Source organism: Pseudophryne corroboree, chromosome 2 (genome assembly GCF_028390025.1).
Source record: "Pseudophryne corroboree isolate aPseCor3 chromosome 2, aPseCor3.hap2, whole genome shotgun sequence".
Taxonomy (NCBI): Eukaryota; Metazoa; Chordata; class Amphibia; order Anura; family Myobatrachidae; genus Pseudophryne; species Pseudophryne corroboree.
In genome coordinates, this window is record NC_086445.1 from 672168005 (window position 1) to 672192263 (window position 24259).

General features: G+C 47.4%; 1 protein-coding gene across 6 annotated transcripts in view; it reads right to left on the reverse strand.

Moving 5' to 3' along the window:
• Positions 1 to 8981: 8981 nt before the first annotated feature.
• RBBP5 (RB binding protein 5, histone lysine methyltransferase complex subunit) overlaps positions 8982 to 24259 on the reverse strand; it is a 508962-nt gene continuing 493684 nt past the window's right edge. For all 6 annotated transcript variants that reach the window (XM_063955094.1, XM_063955092.1, XM_063955095.1 and 3 more), the window contains one exon: positions 8982 to 9667. In XM_063955094.1, the coding sequence (XP_063811164.1) occupies positions 9639 to 9667 (29 nt within the window). In that variant the 3' untranslated portion in view covers positions 8982 to 9638. The remainder of the gene's footprint in view (positions 9668 to 24259) is intronic.

A 24259-nucleotide genomic window follows, 5' to 3' on the forward strand; every position in this document is an offset into this window, starting at 1 on the left:
ATTGGCGTACTTCCCTCCGCATGGCATAGATCGGCTCTGTTTTTTGCTGCATCTGACCCTCTTCTTTTTCTTCCCGTTCCCCCTTTTTCCTTTCTCTCTAAACCCTCTCTGTTTCTTTTTCGCTTGTATATGGTCCCCTTTTGAGGGTCATCTCTGTTTGTTTCTTAACAGTTAACCCAATTGTTTGTGAAAAGAAAAAAAAAACTCCATGGAGACTGATTTTCACTTTTTATTGTACAAATGTATCTGTTATATAAATGTTTTTGTCTCTCCTGGTATAAAATAAGAATTTACTTACCGATAATTCTATTTCTCGTAGTCCGTAGTGGATGCTGGGAACTCCGTAAGGACCATGGGGAATAGCGGCTCCGCAGGAGACTGGGCACAAAAGTAAAAGCTTTAGGACTACCTGGTGTGCACTGGCTCCTCCCCCTATGACCCTCCTCCAAGCCTCAGTTAGGATACTGTGCCCGGACGAGCGTACACAATAAGGAAGGATTTTGAATCCCGGGTAAGACTCATACCAGCCACACCAATCACACCGTACAACCTGTGATCTGAACCCAGTTAACAGCATGATAACAGAGGAGTCTCTGAAAAGATGGCTCACAACAATAATAACCCGATTTTTGTAACAATAACTATGTACAAGTATTGCAGACAATCCGCACTTGAGATGGGCGCCCAGCATCCACTACGGACTACGAGAAATAAGAATTTACTTACCGATAATTCTATTTTCTCTGACGTCCTAGTGGATGCTGGGAACTCCGTAAGGACCATGGGGATTATACCAAAGCTCCCAAACGGGCGGGAGAGTGCGGATGACTCTGCAGCACCGAATGAGAGAACTCCAGGTCCTCCTCAGCCAGGGTATCAAATTTGTAGAATTTAGCAAACGTGTTTGCCCCTGACCAAGTAGCTGCTCGGCAAAGTTGTAAAGCCGAGACCCCTCGGGCAGCCGCCCAAGATGAGCCCACCTTCCTTGTGGAATGGGCTTTTACAGATTTTGGCTGTGGCAGGCCTGCCACAGAATGTGCAAGCTGAATTGTACTACAAATCCAACGAGCAATAGTCTGCTTAGAAGCAGGAGCACCCAGCTTGTTGGGTGCATACAGGATAAACAGCGAGTCAGATTTTCTGACTCCAGCCGTCCTGGAAACATATATTTTCAGGGCCCTGACTACGTCCAGCAACTTGGAGTCCTCCAAGTCCTTAGTAGCCGCAGGTACCACAATAGGCTGGTTCAAGTGAAACGCTGAAACCACCTTAGGGAGAAATTGAGGACGAGTCCTCAATTCTGCCCTGTCCGTATGAAAAATTAGGTAAGGGCTTTTATAGGATAAAGCCGCCAATTCTGAGACACGCCTGGCTGAAGCCAGGGCTAACAGCATTACCACTTTCCATGTGAGATATTTTAAGTCCACAGTGGAGAGTGGTTCAAACCAATGTGATTTTAGGAACCCCAAAACTACATTGAAATCCCAAGGTGCCACTAAAGGCACAAAAGGAGGCTGTATATGCAGTACCCCCTTGACAAACGTCTGAACTTCAGGAACTGAAGCCAGTTCTTTTTGGAAGAAAATCGACAGGGCCGAAATTTGAACCTTAATGGACCCTAATTTTAGGCCCATAGACAGTCCTGTTTGCAGGAAATGCAGGAAACGACCCAGTTGAAATTCCTCTGTAGGGGCCTTCCTGGCCTCGCACCACGCAACATATTTACGCCAAATACGGTGATAATGTTGTACGGTTACATCCTTCCTGGCTTTGATCAGGGTAGGGATGACTTCATCCGGAATGCCTTTTTAATTCAGGATCCGGCGTTCAACCGCCATGCCGTCAAACGCAGCCGCGGTAAGTCTTGGAACAGACAGGGTCCCTGCTGGAGCAGGTCCTTTCTTAGAGGTAGAGGCCACGGGTCCTCTGTGAGCATCTCTTGAAGTTCCGGGTACCAAGTCCTTCTTGGCCAATCCGGAGCCACGAGTATAGTCCTTACTCCTCTCCTTCTTATGATTCTCAGTACCTTGGGTATGAGAGGCAGAGGAGGGAACACATACACTGACTGGTACACCCACGGTGTTACCAGAGCGTCCACAGCTATTGCCTGAGGGTCCCTTGACCTGGCGCAATACCAGTTTTTTGTTGAGGCGGGACGCCATCATGTCCACCTTTGGTTTTTCCCAACGGTTCACAATCATGTGGAAGACTTCTGGGTGAAGTCCCCACTCCCCAGGGTGGAGGTCGTGTCTGCTGAGGAAGTCTGCTTCCCAGTTGTCCACTCCCGGAATGAACACTGCTGACAGTGCTATCACATGATTTTCCGCCCAGCGAAGAATCCTTGCAACTTCTGTCATTGCCCTCCTGCTTCTTGTGCCGCCCTGTCTGTTTACGTGGGCGACTGCCGTGATGTTGTCCGACTGGATCAGCACCGGCTGACCTTGAAGCAGAGGTCTTGCTAGGCTTAGAGCATTGTAGATGGCCCTTAGCTCCAGGATATTTATGTGAAGTGATGTCTCCAGGCTTGACCACAAGCCCTGGAAATTTCTTCCCTGTGTGACTGCTCCCCAGCCTCTCAGGCTGGCATCCGTGGTCACCAGGACCCAGTCCTGAATGCCGAATCTGCGGCCCTCTAGAAGATGAGCACTCTGCAACCACCACAGGAGAGACACCCTTGTCCTTGGTGACAAGATTATCCGCTGATGCATCTGAAGATGCGACCCGGACCATTTGTCTAGCAGATCCCACTGGAAGGTTCTTGCGTGGAATCTGCCGAATGGGATTGCTTCGTAAGAAGCCACCATCTTTCCCAGGACCCTTGTGCATTGATGCACTGAGACTTGGCCTGGTTTTAGGAGATTTCTGACTAGTTCGGATAACTCCCTGGCTTTCTCCTCCGGGAGAAACACCTTTTTCTGGACTGTGTCCAGGATCATCCCTAGGAATAGAAGTCGTGTCGTCGGGATCAGCAGCGATTTTGGAATATTGAGAATCCAACCGTGCTGGCGCAGCACTATCTGAGACAGTGCTACTCCGACTTCCAACTGTTCCCTGGATCTTGCCCTTATCAGGAGATCGTCCAAGTAAGGGATAACTAAAACTCCCTTCCTTCGAAGAAGTATCATCATTTCGGCCATTACCTTGGTAAAGACCCGGGGTGCCGTGGACAATCCAAACGGCAGCGTCTGAAACGGATAGTGACAGTTCTGTACCACAAACCTGAGGTACCCTTGGTGAGAAGGGTAAATTGGGACATGTAGGTAAGCACCTTTGATGTCCAGAGACACCATATAGTCCCCTTCTTCCAGGTTTGCAATCACTGCTCTGAGTGACTCCATCTTGAATTTGAACCTTTGTATGTAAGTGTTCAAGGATTTTAGGTTTAAAATTGGTCTCACCGAGCCGTCCGGCTTCGGTACCACAAATAGTGTGGAATAGTACCCCTTTCCCTGTTGTAGGAGGGGTACCTTGATTATCACCTGCTGGGAATACAGCTTGTGAATGGCTTCCAATACTGCCTCCCTGTCTGAGGGAGACATCGGTAAAGCAGACTTTAGAAAACGGCGAGGGGGAGACGTCTCAAATTCCAATTTGTACCCCTGAGATACCACCTGAAGGATCCAGGGGTCCACTTGCGAGTGGGCCCACTGCGCACTGAACTTCTTGAGACGGGCCCCCACCGTGCCTGAGTCCGCTTGTAAAGCCCCAGCGTCATGCTGAGGACTTTGCGGAGGCGGGAGAGGGCTTTTGTTCCTGGGAACTGGCTGTTTGTTGCAGCCTTTTTCCTCTCCCTCTGCCACGGGGCAGAAATGAGGCGCCTTTTGCCCGCTTGCCCTTATGGGGCCGAAAGGACTGCGCCTGATAATATGGCGTCTTCTTAGGTTGAGAAGCTACCTGGGTTAAAAATTTGGATTTTCCAGCAGTTGCCGTGGCTACCAGGTCTGATAGACCTACCCCAAATAACTCCTCCCCTTTATAAGGCAATACTTCCATGTGCCTTTTAGAGTCCGCATCACCTGACCACTGCCGCGTCCATAAACCTCTTCTTGCAGAAATGGACAGCGCGCTAACTCTTGATGCCAGTCGGCAAATATCCCTCTGTGCATCACGCATATATAGAAATGCATCCTTCAAATGCTCTATAGTCAGTAATATACTGTCCCTATCTAGGGTATCAATATTTTCAGTCAGGGAATCCGACCACGCCAGGCCCGCACTGCACATCCAGGCTGAGGCGATTGCTGGTCGCAGTATAACACCTGTGTGAGAGTATATTCATTTTAGGATATTCTCCAGCTTTCTATCGGCAGGTTCCTTTAGGGCGGCCGTATCAGGAGAGGGTAGTGCTACCTGTTTAGACAAGCGTGTGAGCGCTTTATCCACCCTAGGGGGTGTTTCCCAACGTGCCCTATCCTCTGGCGGGAAAGGGTACGATGCCAATAACCATTTAGGAATTATCAGTTTTTTATCGGGGGAAACCCACGCCTCATCACACACTTCATTTAATTCCTCGGATACAGGAAAAACTACAGGCAGTTTTTTCTCACCAAACATAATACCCTTTTTAGTGGTACTTGTATTATCAGATATATGCAATACATTTTTCATTGCTTCAATCATGTAACGTGTGGCCCTAGTGGAAGTCACGTTTGTCTCCTCATCATCGACACTGGAGTCAGTATCCGTGTCTGTGTCTGCCATTTGAGGTAACGGCGTTTTAAAGCCCCTGATGGCGTTTGAGAACCCTGGACAGGCACAAGCTGAGTAGCCGGCTGTCTCATGTCGTCAACTGTCTGTCGTAAGGAGCTGACACTGTCACGCAATTCCTTCCACAAGCTCATCCACTCAGGTGTCGACTCCCTAGGGGGTGACAACTGTATAATAGGCAATTGCTCCGCCTCCATCTCATTTTCCTCCTCAAACATGTTGACACAATCGTACCGACACACCGCACACACACAGGGAATGCTCTGATAGAGGACAGGACCCCACTAGCCCTTTGGGGAGACAGAGGGAGAGTATGCCAGCACACACCAGAGCGCTATATATATACAGGAATACCACTATAAAATGTGCTTTTCCCTTTATAGCTGCTGTTAGTATAAAACTGCGCCAAATTAGTGCCCCCCTCTCTTTTTTACCCTTTTCTGTAGTGCAGGACTGCAGGGGAGAGTCAGGGAGACGTCCTTCCAGCGGAGCTGTGATGGAAAATGGCGCCCGTGTGCTGAGGAGATAGGCTCCGCCCCCTTTTTGGCGGCCTTTTCTCCCGCTTTTTTGGTGAGTTCTGGCAGGGGTTAAAATACACCCATATAGCCCTGGGGGTTATATGTGGTGTATTTATGCCAGCCAAGGTGTTTTACATTGCTGCTCAGGGCGCCCCCCCCTAGCGCCCTGCACCCTCAGTGACCGGAGTGTGAAGTGTGCCTGAGGAGCAATGGCGCACAGCTGCAGTGCTGTGCGCTACCTTGTTGAAGACTGATGTCTTCTGCCGCCGATTTTTCCGGACCTTTTCTTGCTTCTGGCTCTGTAAGGGGGGCCGGCGGCGCGGCTCCGGGACCGAGCTCCGAGGCTGGGCCTGTGTTCGGTCCCTCTGGAGCTAATGGTGTCCAGTAGCCTAAGAAGCCCAATCCACTCTGCACGCAGGTGAGTTCGCTTCTTCTCCCCTTAGTCCCTCGATGCAGTGAGCCTGTTGCCAGCAGGTCTCACTGAAAATAAAAAACCTAAAACTAAACTTTCACTAAGAAGCTCAGGAGAGCCCCTAGTGTGCACCCTTCTCGGCCGGGCACAAAAATCTAACTGAGGCTTGGAGGAGGGTCATAGGGGGAGGAGCCAGTGCACACCAGGTAGTCCTAAAGCTTTTACTTTTGTGCCCAGTCTCCTGCGGAGCCGCTATTCCCCATGGTCCTTACGGAGTTCCCAGCATCCACTAGGACGTCAGAGAAATAAAGAGTTAAAAACAAAACAAAAAACAGTGTAAAGTAAAACCCGAGGCTCCGCTGCTGTGGCAGTACTGGCACTATGACCCCTGCCTCGGAAAAAGAAGAAACAGCCTAAAGTAAGGCCCGTCTGCGGACCGGGTCCTGAGGAAGAGGGGTTACAAAGAATCTGTGGGGCACGTGTTTCTGAAGGTCCAGAATATAACCCCTGGATACGTCATTGCACATCTTGGAACAAAAGTAAGTGCGCACCTACCACCTGGGGTTTGATGGCATGATGGGGATAGTCATGCTGAGGCTGTATCAGCTGGCTTATGTCCCGGTCGACGAGTACTCTGGGAGACTCAGCAGGCACCTCTGCGGGAGAATCAGGGATGTCCCCGAAAGGACTGGAAGGAAGTAAAGGCGCCCCTGCCCTGAGGTCAAAAGGACTGAATTTTGGAAGGCTTTGACTTAGGCTTCAGCACCGGAAGATAAGGACTCTTCCCATCAGTAGCCTTATTGATAATCTTCTCAAGTTCCAGACCAAATAAAACTTCCCCTTCAAAAGGGCAATGCTTCCAAAGTACGTTTGGATTCAGAATTGGCATTCCAAGAACGCAACCACAGCGAGCGATGTGCAGTTATAGCAAGGGTGGAGATGCAAGCCTGTAGGGAAACAGAATCCAATAAAGCACTTGTAACATATGACAAGGCCTCCGTGACCTGGGTGGTCAGTGGGAGGACCTGAGTAGGATCCTCAGAGTGGATACCTGATACAATTTGAGTAATCTATTCTTTGACAGCCTTAACTACCCATGCACTGGCCAGGATGGGATGCAGGGATACTCCAGTCACAGTGAAAATGGATTTCAAGACCGCCTCACTCTTCCTATCCGCTGGATTCTTTAAGGTGGCTGTCTGTACAGTGGGAATGACTGTTGGTTTCGCCAATCTTGTGATGGGTGCGTCCACCTATGGCAGAGACTCCCATAATGTGGTGTCCTCGTCCCTGAAAGGATATAACAACTTTAGATTTTTGGGGACCTGAACCTTTAAATCGTGCCTCAACAAGGCTTCTATTAATTTCTCATCAAAATTAGAAAATGGAGAAAAAAAACGCCACCTGAACCTTCCTCTTTTTAAAGTAAGAAGTGGAAGACGACTCTGGTACAGAGGTTTCCTCAAGTTGTAATGTCTGATGAACAGCATCAATCAAAAGCTTGACCCCAGGGTCTGAAGAAGAATCGTCTTCCCACACAGAAGCGTCTTCCCAATCTGGGTCTAACTCCCCCTCCTCATGTGAGGAGGTATCTGAAATACAATCACCTGGAAGAGACCGGAGAGGAAGCTGGCCTTGGCCTAGTAGTAGTGGTCTCTGAAGAGGTTACTATTTTACTTAAAGAAGTGGCCATGTCAGATAAGCATTTTCCCATATTACGTGCCCAGAGGGGCTCGTCAGCTGAAGTAGAGAAGGTTCTATCATCAGAAGAGGCTGTTGTACCATCAGTGTCCCTACCATGGGGTAACTAAGCTATAGCATCTGCCATAGTACTGGCCCTTTGAAGCATATCTGACTGTAACGTCGAAATGCCAGGAGTTGACATCGTGGGTATCAAAGCGCAGGATGAGCAGTGTACCTGGGTCTGTGCATCCCTTTGGTAACTTCTTGGCACATTAAACTGCAGAGCCTGCTATGGACTTAAGGGGGGTACACACAGAGCGACGGTTCAATTAATTTCTAAGCAATTCACTCCGTGTGTAGGGGTGCCGGCGACAGCGATGCGCGGTCCCACGCGTCACTATCGCCAATGCTAGATTGGCCTGAAATGAGCGGACCCCCGTGTCCCCCCATTCCTCCACGCTCAGCAAATCGCGCTGTGCTGAGCGGGGGAAGATATGTGTGCTGAGCAGTTCGCTCAGCAGACATCTCCCCATCTGTACGGCCCTTTGTCTGGCTTTCCTGACATTGTAAGAAAGGAGAAAGTGGTATCCTAAACAGTGTATCTGATCCCAGTGAAGATAAGCTGCAGGCAGCAGTGTATAGTGTAATGCAAAAGTCCAACTAAAGTGATCTATGTACTAAACTCTGTGGGCTATGTACTGATTAAGTAGAAGTCCCACAATACTTGCTGTTTGTGAGTGTCCCTGTGTGCAGAGGATGACGGGAAGTATTTTCCCCTCAGCTTGCTGTGGCAGTGCAGGAGAGAACAGCGCCAGCATGGTCCTGAAAGGCAGGCTGGGGCAGGGCTTGTGGAATGCAGCCCTGGGGACAGACAGAGCGCAAAAACACCCGCACGCTGGAGATGGCAGGGGCGGAGCTAGAGGGCATAGAAAGAAAATTGCTGCGCTGCATTTCAAAGTCCCCACACCTGTGCCCGCAGGATAGGCTAGAGCCGCAATCCGCCACACACAGCACAACAGCAGAGCTGCACCGGAAAGCATACACACAGGACACACACAACACCACAAAGGGTCACAGCCCAGCGCTGCCAAGGCAAGCTGTGGCTGCTCCTACCTGACACTTCTCAAATGTTTGTGCTCCGGAGGGGGAAGACCAAGGGACTGCTATAGTTTGGTGACTCCCCCAGAGGCAGGACAGAGTGAGGAGAACTCACAGCAGCTGCTAAACTAACTAACCTCACGCTGGAGATGCTTGTCGCCAGTACCAGGGACTAAGCACCTAGACTGAAACTAAAAATAGAAAACAAACCTAGCTAAAAACCTAGGAGAAAGAAAGTGTGCTTCCTCCAAGGCACAGAAAACTAGACAGAGGCTCTGCTGGAGGTGGGAGGGGAGAGGAGTCAGCTTTTAGTGTTTTTTGTGCCTAGCCTCCAGTCCACATTCTAACCCAGAGGTCATGACGCAGTGTCCCCAAAATGGATGATAGAGGGATATACAAGCCTGCAGTAACTCTATGGATACACTTTTCACATCAATATAGTTAATACCCAGCTTTTGCATAGATTTTTACAAGTAATTTGGTACCATATATCGACACTTCTGATAAATGATGGCTTGCCTCCATATTACAACCAAACTCCTGGAACATCACTGACAAAAATGTATAAACAAAAAAAGGACGTTTTATTTCCCCAGCTGCTAGTTTAGAACATATATCCATGGGATCAAACATTAATCTATACAGCAAAGTAAAATAAAAATTAAAATAATGTTTTTTTAAAAAAAAAACCAGACATTTCATAACCTCTTATTTTTCTGAGTATTAGAGAAGTCTGGATTTCGCATTTGTTCTCTGTTGTCACACAGTGCTGTTCTCCTCTTGATCGTTCAAGAAGGATGTCCATTCTGAGGTGGTGTTGATACTATAATTGCATGACAAGCAGGAAATGTCTACAAAGGGGCAAATGGATATCCATAACAAGAACATTAATGTAACAGGAAAAATCACATTTGTATAAAAACAGAAATAATATTTTCCTTCTGGCAACAAAATCGAGGAACAATGTAAGAATACTGGAAAAGTTCTGTTTATAACGAAAAATGCAAAAAATGCTGCAACTGTTATAAGTATGTATGCTATTAACAAATAAAGCAGGTTAAGTACAAAAAAACAAAACAAAAAGCCCAAAATAAAACAGCATAAAGACGATGTTTCCAGAAGAATGTCCTGAACGTTGTCTCTGGAATGAATCCTATCAAAAAATGTCCATTGGAAACTCCATGACGGCAAATGAGAGAATGGCCAAGATAGAAGACTGCTCACAGGAGCTCAGAGATTGCACCCACACCTAAAAAATAAATAACAAAGGTAGAAATTCAAAGGAAAGCAAAACTAAATTCATGTAGCAGGAGGTATGAAGCAGCGAAGCACAATAGCAACTGGAGTTCACTAGTTTATCACACACACAGAATGTGAATAAGAATGTTATGAGTTCAGTGTTATAAAGTGTGCATGTTAAATGGTGCTGGTAATAGAGAAATAGGATCAAGCAACTAAAGCTGGCATCACATCGGCCAACGCTGTCTCTCATACTGAAACATAACCAGCGGATAGCCATATTTATTAAAACCAGTTATAAAAGTCTTACCCTTAATTATATAAAATGACCGCAATAAAAGTCTAAGGCCTTTGCATCTGCATTTTAGAGATCCACTTTATTTCTTCCTTTTAGAATTTTTGCAAAATTGTCATTGTGCCTTCAATGTTTGACTTGTTAAAAACAGGGAATTCTGTCTCATCTAATGAATGTTGGCGTAATTGTGGAAGAGTGGGTACGCTTTACCATATATTTTGGTCTTGTCCTTTAATTAAACATTTTTTGAACCAGATATTCTGGCTCATCTCAAAAGTTCTGGAATTTAATGTAACTCCTAACCCAAAATTAGCAATACTACATTTGCTACCAGAAATTATTTCTCCTTCTGACAGGTGGGTATTAGCTTCTGCAAAACTCCTTTTAGCACATAACTGGCATACAACTTTGATTCCTTCATTAAATGAGGTAGAAATGCAGTTTAATCAGGTTGGGATTGCGTGACCGGTGGCAGGGATCCCGGCTGTCAACATCCCGACGCACCTAGAATGCTGGCAGGGGTGTTGGGGGAGGGGGCTAGCGCAACAAAGCATTCCAAGTGGTCGGGATCCCGGTGTCTGTATACTGACCGCCGGGATGTCGACAGCCAGTAACGAGACTACATCCCGTTAAATCTCACTCTGAATTTGAAACGGCAGGAACTCCTTACTCTAGCTCTCTGACAGTGGCTCCCCTCTTAACAAAATGGATGGTTTGGAGCAATTACAAAATACAATGTTGACTCTGAATATTAGCTAAAAGGTGGCTCAGTGTAAATTTGTTTGTTAGTATAATGTACTTAATTAACAATTTTTACGAACTCCCCATGAGTTGATAAATTCTTATAATCAAAGAACACTGTTTTTTTTTCCAGTATTGTGATATTATATGGTTCGATCTTCTTTCGATTAATTGAATGTACCTGATGCGTCTTCCATCTCTTTTCTATCTTTTTTTTTTTACATTTCTATACCCTTTTCGTGACCTATGTTTGTGAAAATAGGATTTTAATTACCTACCGGTAAATCCTTCTCTCATGGTGAGGATACTGGGAATCCATTTATTACCATGGGGTATAGACGGGTCCACTAGGAGCCACTGGCACTTTAAGAGTTTAATAGTGTTGGCTGTCTCCTCCCTCTATGCCCCTCCTACCAGACTCAGTCTAGAAACTGTGCCCGAGGAGACGGACAACTTCGAGAGAAGGATTTTACACAGATAGTGGAGAGATTCACACCAGCTCACACAAACAAGGCAAAACAAGCTAACCAGCTTGAAAACTCAGCAACAGCTGAATAACATTACTGAACCAAGTAACAACGCAGTACATAACGAAGAACAAAGTAGAACTGACCCAGAAACCACTGCTGGATAACGAAGAGCTCGGCGGGCGCCCAGCATCCTCTACGGACTACGAGAAAAGGATTTACCGGTAGGTAATTAAAATCCTATTTTCTTTTACGTCCTAGAGGATGCTGGGGTTCACATTAGTACCATGAGGATGTACCAAAGCTCACAGTACGGGAGGTAGAGCGCAGAGGCTCCTGCAGAACTGATTGACCAAACTTTAGGTCCTCAGAGACCAAAGTATCGAACTTGTAGAACTTAGCAAACGTGTTCGACCCTGATCAAGTAGCCGCTCGGCAAAGTTGTAAAGCCGAGACCCCCCCCCCCCCGGGAAGCCGCCCAGGAAGAACTCACCTTACGAGTAGAGTGGGCCTTAATAGATTTTGGACACGGCAATCCTGCCATAAAATATGCATGCTGAATAGTGAACCTGATCCAGCGAGAAATCGACTGCTTAGAAGCAGGATACCCAAGTTTTGGGGATCATACAGGACAAACCGAGTCCGATTTTCTGTGACGAGCAGTCCTTTTCACACAGATCTTCAAAGCCCTCACAAAATCCAAGGACTTTGATATAATTGAGGAGTCAGTGACTACTGGCACCACAATAGGTTGGTTGATATGAAAAGCCGACAACCTTTGAGTTGACTGCTGACGCGTATTGAGCTCAGCTCTATCTTCATGGAAGATTAAGTAGGGGCTTTTACAGGACGATATTTAAAGAAAACCATTATTTACCGATATTTTGCAGCTCCCACAGGTAGTACTGTTCTACCGATAGACAAAAACGTTTATATACATAAATATTGCAAACAGATATACGTGCAAATTGTTTATATCAAATTGCCCTCTACTCCAACGAAAAATGCCTGTTTAAAAGTTCAAAGAAATCCTCATGAGTTTAAACTGCTGTATATTGAATTTATTATTTTGTTGCATTTAAGAAGCCACAGTTCTTTAAGTGGAAAAACAGGATTTTAATACCTACCGGTAAATCCTTTTCTCCTAGTCCGTAGAGGATGCTGGGGTCCACTTCAGTACCATGGGGTATAGACGGTTCCGTAGGAGCCATGGGCACTTTAAGACTTTTCCAGAGTGTAAACTGGCTCCTCCCTCTATGCCCCTCCTCCCGACCTCACTATAGGAACTGTGCCGAGGCAGACGGACATTTTGAGAAAAGGATTTACTTTTAAGCTAATGGTGAGGTTCATACCAGCCCACACTTCAACCATGCCGCACAACATGGCAATTAACATAACACATGCCTACAAGCATGACCATTGCAGCAACGTGCTGAATACAATTTTAACACAACACCTGTGTAAAACTTACAACTATATAACAAACTGAGGGTAAAGAACGCACTGGGCTGGGTGCCCAGCATCCTCTACGGACTAGGAAAAAAGGATTTACCAGTAGGTATTAAAATCCTGTTTTTTCATACGTCCTAGAGGATGCTGGGGTCCACTTCAGTACCATGGGGTTATAGCAAAGCTCCAGTACGGGCGGGAGAGTGCGGATGTCCCTGCAGAACCGATTGACCATCTTTAGGTCATCAGCGGCCAAGGTGTCAAACTTGTAAAACTTAGCAAACGTGTTTGTCCCCGACCAAGTAGCTGCTCGGCAAAGCTGTAATGCCGAGACCCCCCGGGCAGCCGCCCAGGACGAGCCCACCTTCCTTGTAGAATGGGCATTCACCGAATTCGGTATCGGCAATCCTGCCGTGGAATGAGCGTGCCGAACCGTATCTCTGATCCAGCACGCAATCGTCTGCTTAGAAGCAGGGCACCCAATCTTGTAGGCATCATACAGGACCAACAGAGCCTCTGTTTTCCTAATCCGAGTTGTTCTTGTGACATACATTTTCAACGCTCTGTCCACATCCAGAGACTTTGAAGCAGCTAAGGTGTCAGTAGCCACTGGCACCACAATAAGTTGGTTCACATGGAAGGAAGAAACCACCGTTGGAAGAAATTGCTGACGAGTTCGTAGTTCAGCCCTATCTTCATGGAAGATTAAAGAAGGCCTCTTGTGAGACAAAGCCCCTAACTCAGACACCCTCCTTGCAGATGTCAAGGCCAACAGCATGACCACTTTCCAAGTGAGAAACTTTAACTCCACCTCCTGGAGAGGTTCAAACCAATCTGATTGAAGGAACCGCAACACCACGTTAAGATCCCACGGTGCCGTAGGAGGCACAAAAGGAGGTTGGATATGCAGAACCCCCGTCACGAACATCTGAACTTCCGGAAGGGAGGCCAATTGTTTCTGAAAGAAAACGGACAGAGACTAAATTTGGACCTTGATTAAACCCAATCTTAAGCCTGCATCCACACCCGCCTGAAGAAAATGGAGAAAACATCCTAATTGAAATTCTTCCGTTGGAGCCTTCTTGGTCTCACACCAAGACACACATTTTCTCCAAATACGGTGTTAATGTCTAGACGTTACTCCTTTCCTGGCCTGAATAATCGTGGGAATTACCTCTATGGGAATACCCTTTCGGGCTAGGATTCGGCGTTCAACAGCCATGCCGTCAAACGTAGCCGCAGTAAGTCTTGATACACACACGGCCTCTGCCGCAGCAGGTCCTCGCGAAGAGGAAGAGGCCGAGGATCTTCTATGAGTAACTCCTGAAGATCTGGATACCAAGCCCTCCTTGGCCAGTCTGGGACAATGAGGATCGCTCGAACCCCCGTTCTTCTTATGATCTTGAGAATCTTTGGTATTAGTGGAAGTGGAGGGAACACATACACCGACCGAAACACCCAGTGGGTCACTAGTGCATCCATTGCTATTGATTGTGGGTCTCTCAACCTGGAACAACATCTCTGAAGCTTCTTGTTGAAACGAGATGCCATCATGTCTACTTGAGGAACTCCCCAATGACCCGTCACCTCTGTGAAGACTTCTTGGAGGAGGCCCCCTTCTCCTGGGTGGAGATCGTGTCTGCTGAGGAAGTCCGCTTCCCAGTTGTCCACTCCCCGAATGAAAATTGCCGACAGAGCTCTTGCATGTCTTTCAGCCCAGAGGAGTATCTTTGTCACCTCTGCCATTGCCGCTCTGCTTTTCGTTCCACCCTGACGGTTTACGTATGCAACTGCCGTTACATTGTCTGACTGGACCTGTATGGGTTGATCTTGAAGAAGATGCACCGCTTGGAGAAGGCCGTTGTAAATGGCTCTCAACTCCAGAACATTTATGTGAAGACAGGTCTTGACTTGACCATCTTCCTTGGAAGCTTTCCCCTTTTGTGACTGCTTCCCAGCCTCGGAGACTTGCATCTGTGGTTACTAGGAACCAATCCTGAATCCCGAACCTGCGCCCTTCCAGGAGGTGAGAACTGTAAAGCCACCACAGGAGCGAAATTCTGGCTTTGGACGACAGGATTATCCTCTGATGCATGTGTAGATGGGATCCGGACCACTTGTCCAATAGGTCCCACTGGAATACTCTGGCATGGAATCGGCCGAACTGTAGGGCCTCGTAGGCTGCTACCATCTTTCCCAACACACGTATGCATTGATGAATTGATACCCTTGTTGGTTTTAGAATTTGTTTGACCATTCTCTGGATTTCCAGAGCCTTTTCTACTGGAAGAAATACCCTCTGTACTTCCGTGTCCGGTATCATCCCCGGAAACGATAATCTTGTTGTCGGTTCCAACTGTGGCTTTGGAAAATTTATGATCCAACCGTGCTGTTGAAGCACTGTCAGGGAGAGTGCAATGCTCTGCATCAACCTTTCCTTGGACCTTGCCAATATCAGGAGATCATCCAAGTAAGGAATTATGTTGACTCCTTGCTTTCGAAGGAGAACCATAATCTCCGCCATCACCTTGGTAAATACCCTCGGTGCCGTGGACAGCCCGAACGGTAAGGTTTGAAATTGGTAATGACAATCCTGCACTGCGAATCTCAGATAAGCTTGATGCGGAGGATAGATAGGAACATGTAAGTAAGCATCTTTTATGTCCACTGACACCATGGGAACCAGGACAATTACTTGATCCTGACATAAGTTTTGTCTGGAACAGAAGCTGGTAAGGCCGATTTGAAAAACCGGCATGGGGGAACGCCTTGAAACTCCAACCTGTACCCCTGGGACACTATTTGTACAATCCATGGCCAGAATGAACCCAGACGTGCCCCGACCTGAGCGGACTCCCGCAAGGGAGCCCCAGCGTCATGCTGAAGATTTTTCAGAAGCAGAGGTTGACTTCTGCTCCTGTGAACCTGGAGACGCCGTGGACTTTTTTCCCTTTCCCCTTCCTTTACCTGCAAAGAAAGGGGAACCTTTGCCCTTTTTGTATTTATTGGGCCAAAAGGACTGCATCTGAGAATGATACGTCTTTTTTGCCGGCGCTGGAGCATTAGGGAGAAATATCGACTTACCTGCGGTAGCCGCAGAAACTAAGGCATTCAGCCCATCTCCAAACAAAGTCTCGCCCTTGTACGGGAGAGCCTCCATATATTTATTTTGGAATCCGCGTCTGCGAATCCACAATGCCCTACGCGCTGAAATCGTCATGGTAGCGGCTCTTGTTCCCAAAGACTGATATCTTTCATGGCTTCCAGCATGTACGCAGCCGCATCCTTGATATGACCTAACGTTAGGAGTATCTCGTCTCTATCTATCATGTCAATGTCTGATGACAAGTTTTCTGACCACTTTTCTATAGCACTACTCACCCACGCACAGGCAATGGTAGGCCCGAGTAGTGTCCCATTGGTCACATAAATAGATTTCAACGTAGTCTCTAACTTGCGGTCTGCCGGCTCCTTTAGTGAAGCTGTCCCAGGCGCAGGGAGAATCACCTTTTTTGTTAACCTTGACACTATCTAAAATGGGGGGTGACTCCCACCTTTTCCTGTCCTCTGCAAGAAAGGGTTAAGCTGCTTGAATCCTTTTGGGAATCTGGAATTTCTTCTCAGGGTTTGACCAGACTCCCTAAAGAGTCCGTTCAGTTCATAAGATGGAGGGAAAGTTACATTAGGCTTCTTTTCTTTATTAAAGTAAGCCTTCTCCTGTGGTAAAGGAGGGGGCTCCGTAACCTATAACACCTCCCTTATAGCAACAATCATGTATTGAATGTTTTTTGCCAATTTTGGATCAACTCCCCTGGAATCACTGGTGTCGACACAGGAATCAGAGTCCGTGTCGGTATCAGTTTGTACTACTTGCGCAAATGACCTTTTTTGTGAACCAGAGGGGTCCCCTGTGGATGAAAGGGCATAACTATTGAAAATCACGTCTACCACAGATTTTCTCCAGTTTTCTGCATGAGACTCAGATTTATCCAATCTCTTACTTATATGATTCACACTATCACGTAATTCTTTCACCCATTCAGGCTCGTGGTGCGACGGCAGTGCCACCACATTACATCCTTGTGTCCCTAAAATGGCTTCCCCAGGGGAAGAGCGCCCTGCCTCAGACATGTTACACACGTGCAAAATCACACCACAGACACTCCGGGCTACTGGAGACAGACCCACAGTAAAATCTGTCAGAGGGACACAAAGGAATTTGCCAGTCCACAACTCAGCGCCAAAATAACAAATCCCTTATATAATGCCAATAATAAGATTTTACTCACCGGTAAATCTATTTCTCGTAGTCCGTAGTGGATGCTGGGAACTCCGAAAGGACCATGGGGAATAGCGGCTCCGCAGGAGACTGGGCACAACCAAAAGAAAGCTTTTAGACTACCTGGTGTGCACTGGCTCCTCCCACTATGACCCTCCTCCAAGCCTCAGTTAGGATACTGTGCCCGGAAGAGCTGACACAATAAGGAAGGATTTTGAATCCCGGGTAAGACTCATACCAGCCACACCAATCACACCATATAACTCGTGATACCATATCCAGTTAACAGTATGAAACATAACTGAGCCTCTCAACAGATGGCTCATAACAATAACCCTTTAGTTAACAATAACTATGTACAAGTATTGCAGACAATCCGCACTTGGGATGGGCGCCCAGCATCCACTACGGACTACGAGAAATAGATTTACCGGTGAGTAAAATCTTATTTTCTCTAACGTCCTAGTGGATGCTGGGAACTCCGAAAGGACCATGGGGATTATACCAAAGCTCCCAAACGGGCGGGAGAGTGCGGATGACTCTGCAGCACCGAATGAGAGAACTCAAGGTCCTCCTCAGCCAGGGTATCAAATTTGTAGAATTTTGCAAACGTGTTTGCCCCTGACCAAGTAGCAGCTCGGCAAAGTTGTAAAGCCGAGACCCCTCGGGCAGCCGCCCAAGATGAGCCCACCTTCCTTGTAGAATGGGCTTTAACTGATTTAGGATGCGGCAGTCCAGCCGCAGAATGCGCAAGCTGAATTGTGATACAAATCCAGCGAGCAATATTCTGCTTAGAAGCAGGAGCACCCAGTTTGTTGGGTGCATACAGGATAAATAGCGAGTCAGTTTTCCTGACTCCAGCCGTCCTGGAAACATAAATTTTCAAGGCCCTGACTACGTCCAGTAACTTGAAATCCTCCAAGTCGCTAGTAGCCGCAGGCACTACAATAGGTTGGTTCAAGTGAAAGGCAGATACCACCTTAGGGAGAAACTGGGGAAGAGTCCTCAATTCTGCCCTATCCATATGGAAAATCAGATAAGGGCTTTTAAATGACAAAGCCGCCAATTCTGATACACGCCTGGCCGAAGCCAAGGCCAATAACATGACCACTTTCCACGTGAGATACTTTAGATCCACGGTCTTTAGTGGCTCAAACCAATGTGATTTTAGGAAACTCAACACCACGTTGAGATCCCAAGGTGCCACTGGAGGCACAAAAGGGGGCTGAATATGCAGCACTCCTTTTACAAATGTCTGAACTTCAGGTAGTGAAGCTAGTTCTTTTTGGAAGAAAATCGACAGAGCCGATAGCTGTACCTTAATGGAGCCTAATTTTAGGCCCATAGTCACTCCTGCCTGTAGGAAGTGCAGAAATCGACCCAGCTGAAATTCCTCTGTTGGGGCCTTACTGGCCTCACACCAAGCAACATATTTCCACCATATGCGGTGATAATGTTTTACAGTTACATCTTTCCTGGCTTTAATCAGCGTAGGAATGACATCCTCCGGAATGCCCTTTTCCTTTAGGATCCGGCGTTCAACCGCCATGCCGTCAAACGCAGCCGCGGTAAGTCTTGGAACAGACAGGGCCCCTGCTGCAGCAGGTCCTGTCTGAGCGGCAGAGGCCATGGGTCCTCTGAGATCATCTCTTGAAGTTCCGGGTACCACGCTCTTCTTGGCCAATCCGGAACCACGAGTATTGTCCTTACTCCTCGTTTTCTTATTATTCTCAGTACCTTTGGTATGAGAGGCAGAGGAGGGAACACAAACTGACTGGTACACCCACGGTGTCACTAGAGCGTCCACCGCTATCGCCTGAGGGTCCCTTGACCTGGCGCAATATCTCTCTAGTTTTTTGTTTAGGCGGGACGCCATCATGTCCACCTGTGGCCGTTCCCAACGATTTACAATCAGTGTGAAGACTTCTGGATGAAGTCCCCACTCTCCCGGGTGGAGGTCGTGCCTGCTGAGGAAGTCTGCTTCCCAGTTGTCCACTCCCGGAATGAACACTGCTGACAGTGCTAGTACGTGATTTTCCGCCCATCGGAGAATCCTTGTGGCTTCTGCCATTGCCATCCTGCTTCTTGTGCCGCCCTGTCGGTTTACATGGGCGACCGCCGTGATGTTGTCTGACTGGATCAGTACCGGCTGGTGTAGAAGCAGGGGTTTTGCCTGACTTAGGGCATTGTAAATGGCCCTTAGTTCTAGAATATTTGTGTGTAGGGAAGTCTCCTGACTCGACCATAGTCCTTGGAAGTTTCTTCCCTGTGTGACTGCCCCCCAGCCTCGAAGGCTGGCATCCGTGGTCACCAGGACCCAGACCTGTATGCCGAATCTGCGGCCCTCTAGAAGATGAGCACTCTTCAGCCACCACAGCAGAGACACCCTGGTTCTTGGAGACAGGGTTATTAGCCGATGCATCTGAAGATGCGATCCGGACCATTGGTCCAACAGGTCCCACTGAAAGATTCTGGCATGGAACCTGCCGAAAGGAATTGCTTCGTAAGAAGCCACCATCTTTCCCAGGACTCGCGTGCAGTGATGCACCGACACCTGTTTTGGTTTCAGGAGGTCTCTGACTAGAGATGACAGCTCCTTGGCTTTCTCCTCCGGGAGAAACACTTTTTTCTGGACTGTGTCCAGAATCATTCCCAGGAACAGTAGACGTGTCGTCGGAACCAGCTGTGACATTGGAATATTCAGAATCCAACCAACCGTGCTGGTGTAGCACCTCCTGAGATAGTGCTACTCCTACCAACAACTGCTCCCTGGATCTCGCCTTTATTAGGAGAACGTCCAAGTACGGGATAATTAAAACTCCCTTTTTTCGAAGGAGTATCATCATTTCCGCCATTACTTTGGTAAACACCCTCGGTGCCGTGGCCAGTCCAAACGGCAGCGTCTGGAATTGGTAATGGCAATTCTGTACCGCAAATCTGAGGTACTCCTGGTGAGGATGATAAATGGGGACATGCAGGTAAGCATCCTTGATGTCCAGGGATACCATGTAATCCCCCTCATCCAGGCTTGCAATAACCGCCCTGAGCGATTCCATCTTGAACTTGAATTTTTTTATGTATGTGTTCAAGGATTTCAAATTTAAAATAGGTCTCACCGAACCGTCCGGTTTCGGTACCACAAACAGTGTGGAATAGTAACCCCGTCCTTGTTGAAGTAGGGGCACCTTGACTATCACCTGCTGGGAATACAGCTTGTGAATTGCCTCTAGCACAGCCTCCCTGCCCGAGGGAGTTGTTGGCAAGGCAGATTTGAGGAAACGGCGGGGGGGAGACGCCTCGAATTCCAGCTTGTACCCCTGAGATACTACTTGAAAGATCCAGGGATCCACCTGTGAGCGAGCCCACTGATCGCTGAAATTTTTGAGGCGGCCCCCCACCGTACCTGGCTCCGCCTGTGGAGCCCAACCGTCATGCGGCGGACTTGGAAGAAGCGGGGTAGGACTTTTGCTCCTGGGAACCTGCTGTTTGTTGCAGCCTTTTTCCCCTACCTCTGCCTCTGGACAGAAAAGACCCGCCTTTTCCTCGCCTGTTTTTCTGGGTCCGAAAGGACTGCACCTGATAAAATGGCGCTTTCTTAGGCTGTGAGGGAACATGGGGTAAAAATGCTGACTTCCCAGCTGTTGCTGTGGAAACTAGGTCCGAGAGACCATCCCCGAATAACTCCTCACCCTTATAAGGCAAAACTTCCATGTGCCTTTTGGAATCTGCATCCCCTGTCCACTGCCGAGTCCATAAGCCTCTCCTAGCAGAAATGGACAATGCACTTATTTTAGATGCCAGCCGGCAGATCTCCCTCTGTGCATCTCTCATGTATAAGACTGAGTCTTTTATATGCTCTATGGTTAGCAGAATAGTGTCCCTGTCTAGGGTGTCAATATTTTCTGACAGGGAATCTGACCATGCAGCGGCAGCACTGCACATCCATGCTGACGCAATAGCTGGTCTAAGTATAATGCCTGAGTGTGTATATACAGACTTCAGGATCGCCTCCTTCTTTCTATTCGCAGGCTCCTTCAGGGCGGCCGTATCCGGAGACGGAAGTGCCACCTTTTTAGACAAACGTGTGAGCGCTTTATCCACCCTAGGAGGTGTTTCCCAACGTGCCCTATCCTCTGGCGGGAAAGGGAACGCCATTAGTAACTTTTTAGAGATTACCAATCTTTTATCGGGGAAAGCCCACGCTTCTTCACACACTTCATTTAATTCTTCAGATGGGGGAAAAACTACGGGTAGTTTTTTCCCCCCCAAACATAATACCCTTTTTAGTGGTACCTGGGTTTATATCCGAAATGTGTAACACCTCTTTCATTGCCTCAATCATGCAATGAATGGCCCTAGTGGACATTAGATTAGACTCATCGTCGTCGACACTGGTATCAGTATCCGTGTCGACATCTGTGTCTGCCATCTGAGGTAGCAGGCGTTTTAGAGCCCCTGATGGCCTTTGAGACACCTGGGCAGGCACGAGCTGAGAAGCCGGCTGTCCCGCATTTGGCATGTCGTCAAATTTTTTGTGTAAGGAGTCGACACTTGCACGTAATTCCTTCCATAAAACCATCCACTCAGGTGTCTGCCCCGCAGGGGGTGACCTCACTTCTATAGGCATCTGCTCCGCCTCCACATAATTTTCCTCATCAAACATGTCGACACAGCCGTACCGACACACCGCACACACACCGGGAATGCTCTAACAGAGGACAGGACCCCACAGAAGCCCTTTGGGGAGACAGAGAGAGAGTATGCCAGCACACACCAGAGCGCTATATAATTCAGGGACTAACTGAATTATGTCCCCTATAGCTGCTATAATATTTACTGCGCCTAAATTTAGTGCCCCCCCCCTCTCTTTTTTACCCTTTCTGTAGTGTAGACTGTAGGGGAGAGCCAGGGAGCTTCCTTCCAGCGGAGCTGTGAGGGAAAAATGGCGCCAGTGTGCTGAGGGAGATAGCTCCGCCCCTTTTTCGCTGACTTTTCTCCCGCATTTTTAAGGATTCTGGCAGGGGTAATTATCACATATATAGCCTCTGGGGCTATATATTGTGATTGTTTTGCTAGCCAAGGTGTTTTTATTGCTGCTCAGGGCGCCCCCCACCCAGCGCCCTGCACCCTCAGTGACCGGAGTGTGAAGTGTGTATGAGGAGCAATGGTGCACAGCTGCAGTGCTGTGCGCTACCTTGGTGAAGACAGAAGTCTTCATGCCGCCGATTTTCCGGACTTCTTCTTGCTTCTGGCTCTGTAAGGGGGACGGCGGCGCGGCTCCGGGAACGAACACCAAGGCCAGTTCCATGCGGTCAATCCCTCTGGAGCTAATGGTGTCCAGTAGCCTAAGAAGCCCAAGCTAGCTGCAAGCAGGTAGGTTCGCTTCTTCTCCCCTTAGTCCCTCGTTGCAGTGAGCCTGTTGCCAGCAGGTCTCACTGTAAAATAAAAAACCTAAAATATACTTTCTTTCTAGGAGCTCAGGAGAGCCCCTAGTGTGCATCCAGCTCGGCCGGGCACAAAAATCTAACTGAGGCTTGGAGGAGGGTCATAGTGGGAGGAGCCAGTGCACACCAGGTAGTCTAAAAGCTTTCTTTTGGTTGTGCCCAGTCTCCTGCGGAGCCGCTATTCCCCACGGTACTTTCGGAGTTCCCAGCATCCACTAGGACGTTAGAGAAAATAGGATTTAGCACCAAAATAATACACAACCCCCCCACCCCCCTTTTTGCACCCTGATACTTGGTCAGATGTGGAGAGGAGGACCAGCGTGTCTTCCCCTGCTTTTACTGGGCGGAAATGGCGCTGAGAAGTGTACTGGCTGCCTGAGGAAGAAGCTCCGCCCCTTGCAATGGCGCGTTTCCCCTCAGGCATTACAAACGATCTTTATACTTGTCCCCCCCACAGGTGACGGTGTGGTGTGGGAGTAAGCGCATAGCCGCAGCTAGTGTTCAGTACCCTTCAGGAGCTAATGGTGTCCTGTCAGCAGAGCCATGAAACGATATAGGAAGTTGGTTCCTACTTCTTCCCCCTAAGTCCCACAAAGCAGGGAGGTTGTTGCCAGCAGTCTCCCTGTAAAATAAAAAACCTAAACAAAGTATTTTAGTAGAACTCTGTAGAGCTCCACTAGAGTGCGACCAGTCTGCCTGGGCACATTTTCTAAACTGAGGTCTGGAGGAGGGGCATAGAGGGAGGAGCCAGTTCACACTCTGGAAAAGTCTTAAAGTGCCCATGGCTCCTGCGGAACAGTCTATACCCCATGGTACTGAAGTGGACCTCAGCATCCTCTATGACGTATGAGAAAGCAACAATAGCAGCAATAGTAATTCACTTGTAAGCTTGGAGTGGCTAAAACAGTTCATGTGTAGCTCACATATGTAGATTAAAAACTAGCAGGGGGAGAGCACTGTGTCAGATGATCGTTCACAGCGGTATGCTACGACCCCCACTAATCACAGCTGTAACTTGCAGTACTCACGGCAAGAATGTTTCTTTTCAGTGGGTTAGAGACCTCCTTGGCTGGGTCTCAAAACGCTTTTCCCCACCGCAGCAGTAGCTCACCAACGGACTTGGACCTCGGTTGGAGTTTTTCGTCACAGTGCTCCAGACAACAAAGTCCAATAAGGCGCCTTTCTTACGCGTTTCTCCGCTATTGTCAGCAAGCGGTTTCGTCAGAGGATACAGCAGCAGCATCACGGGCACCTTTTAAACTACGTCGGACCAATAGTATTGCTAATTAATTGATTGCATACACCCATGTTATGACTCCTATACACTGGTATCAATATATAAAACAATACAACAAACTATAAAACAAAAAAGCAGCTTGGTGGTTTATAAACAACATTCAACATTAGTCTATGTACATAGTAGCAATAAAACTTTTGTTTTCTATTTTAATATCTTATTTATATATTGTAACCAGGAGACAAATGATCTTTAATCTTATTTATTTTTATTTTATCTTACCTATAAGAGTAGCCAGAAACCATATCAATCAATACTAAAACAGCTCCTGTAGCGTAGGGGAACTGCACTGTGCACTCCATACAACAGGTCCCAGGTTCAAATCCAACACACCCAGTTTATTTAGTATTGTATTTAGTTTAATTATTTTGCATGTAAATATATTATTTTTATTGTTGTTAATGAATAACTACATCCCATCAATCTAAAACATAGTAATTCATAAAATAAAAGACATCTTAATTACATAATACCATAGATATAGGGGGATACAATCTTATGTATATTCCATCAAACTAGAACATATTTTTTATTATAATAATTTACCATAGATAACCGAACACATATATATATATATATATATATATATATATATTTATTTATTTATTTTATATTATTTATATTTATCGC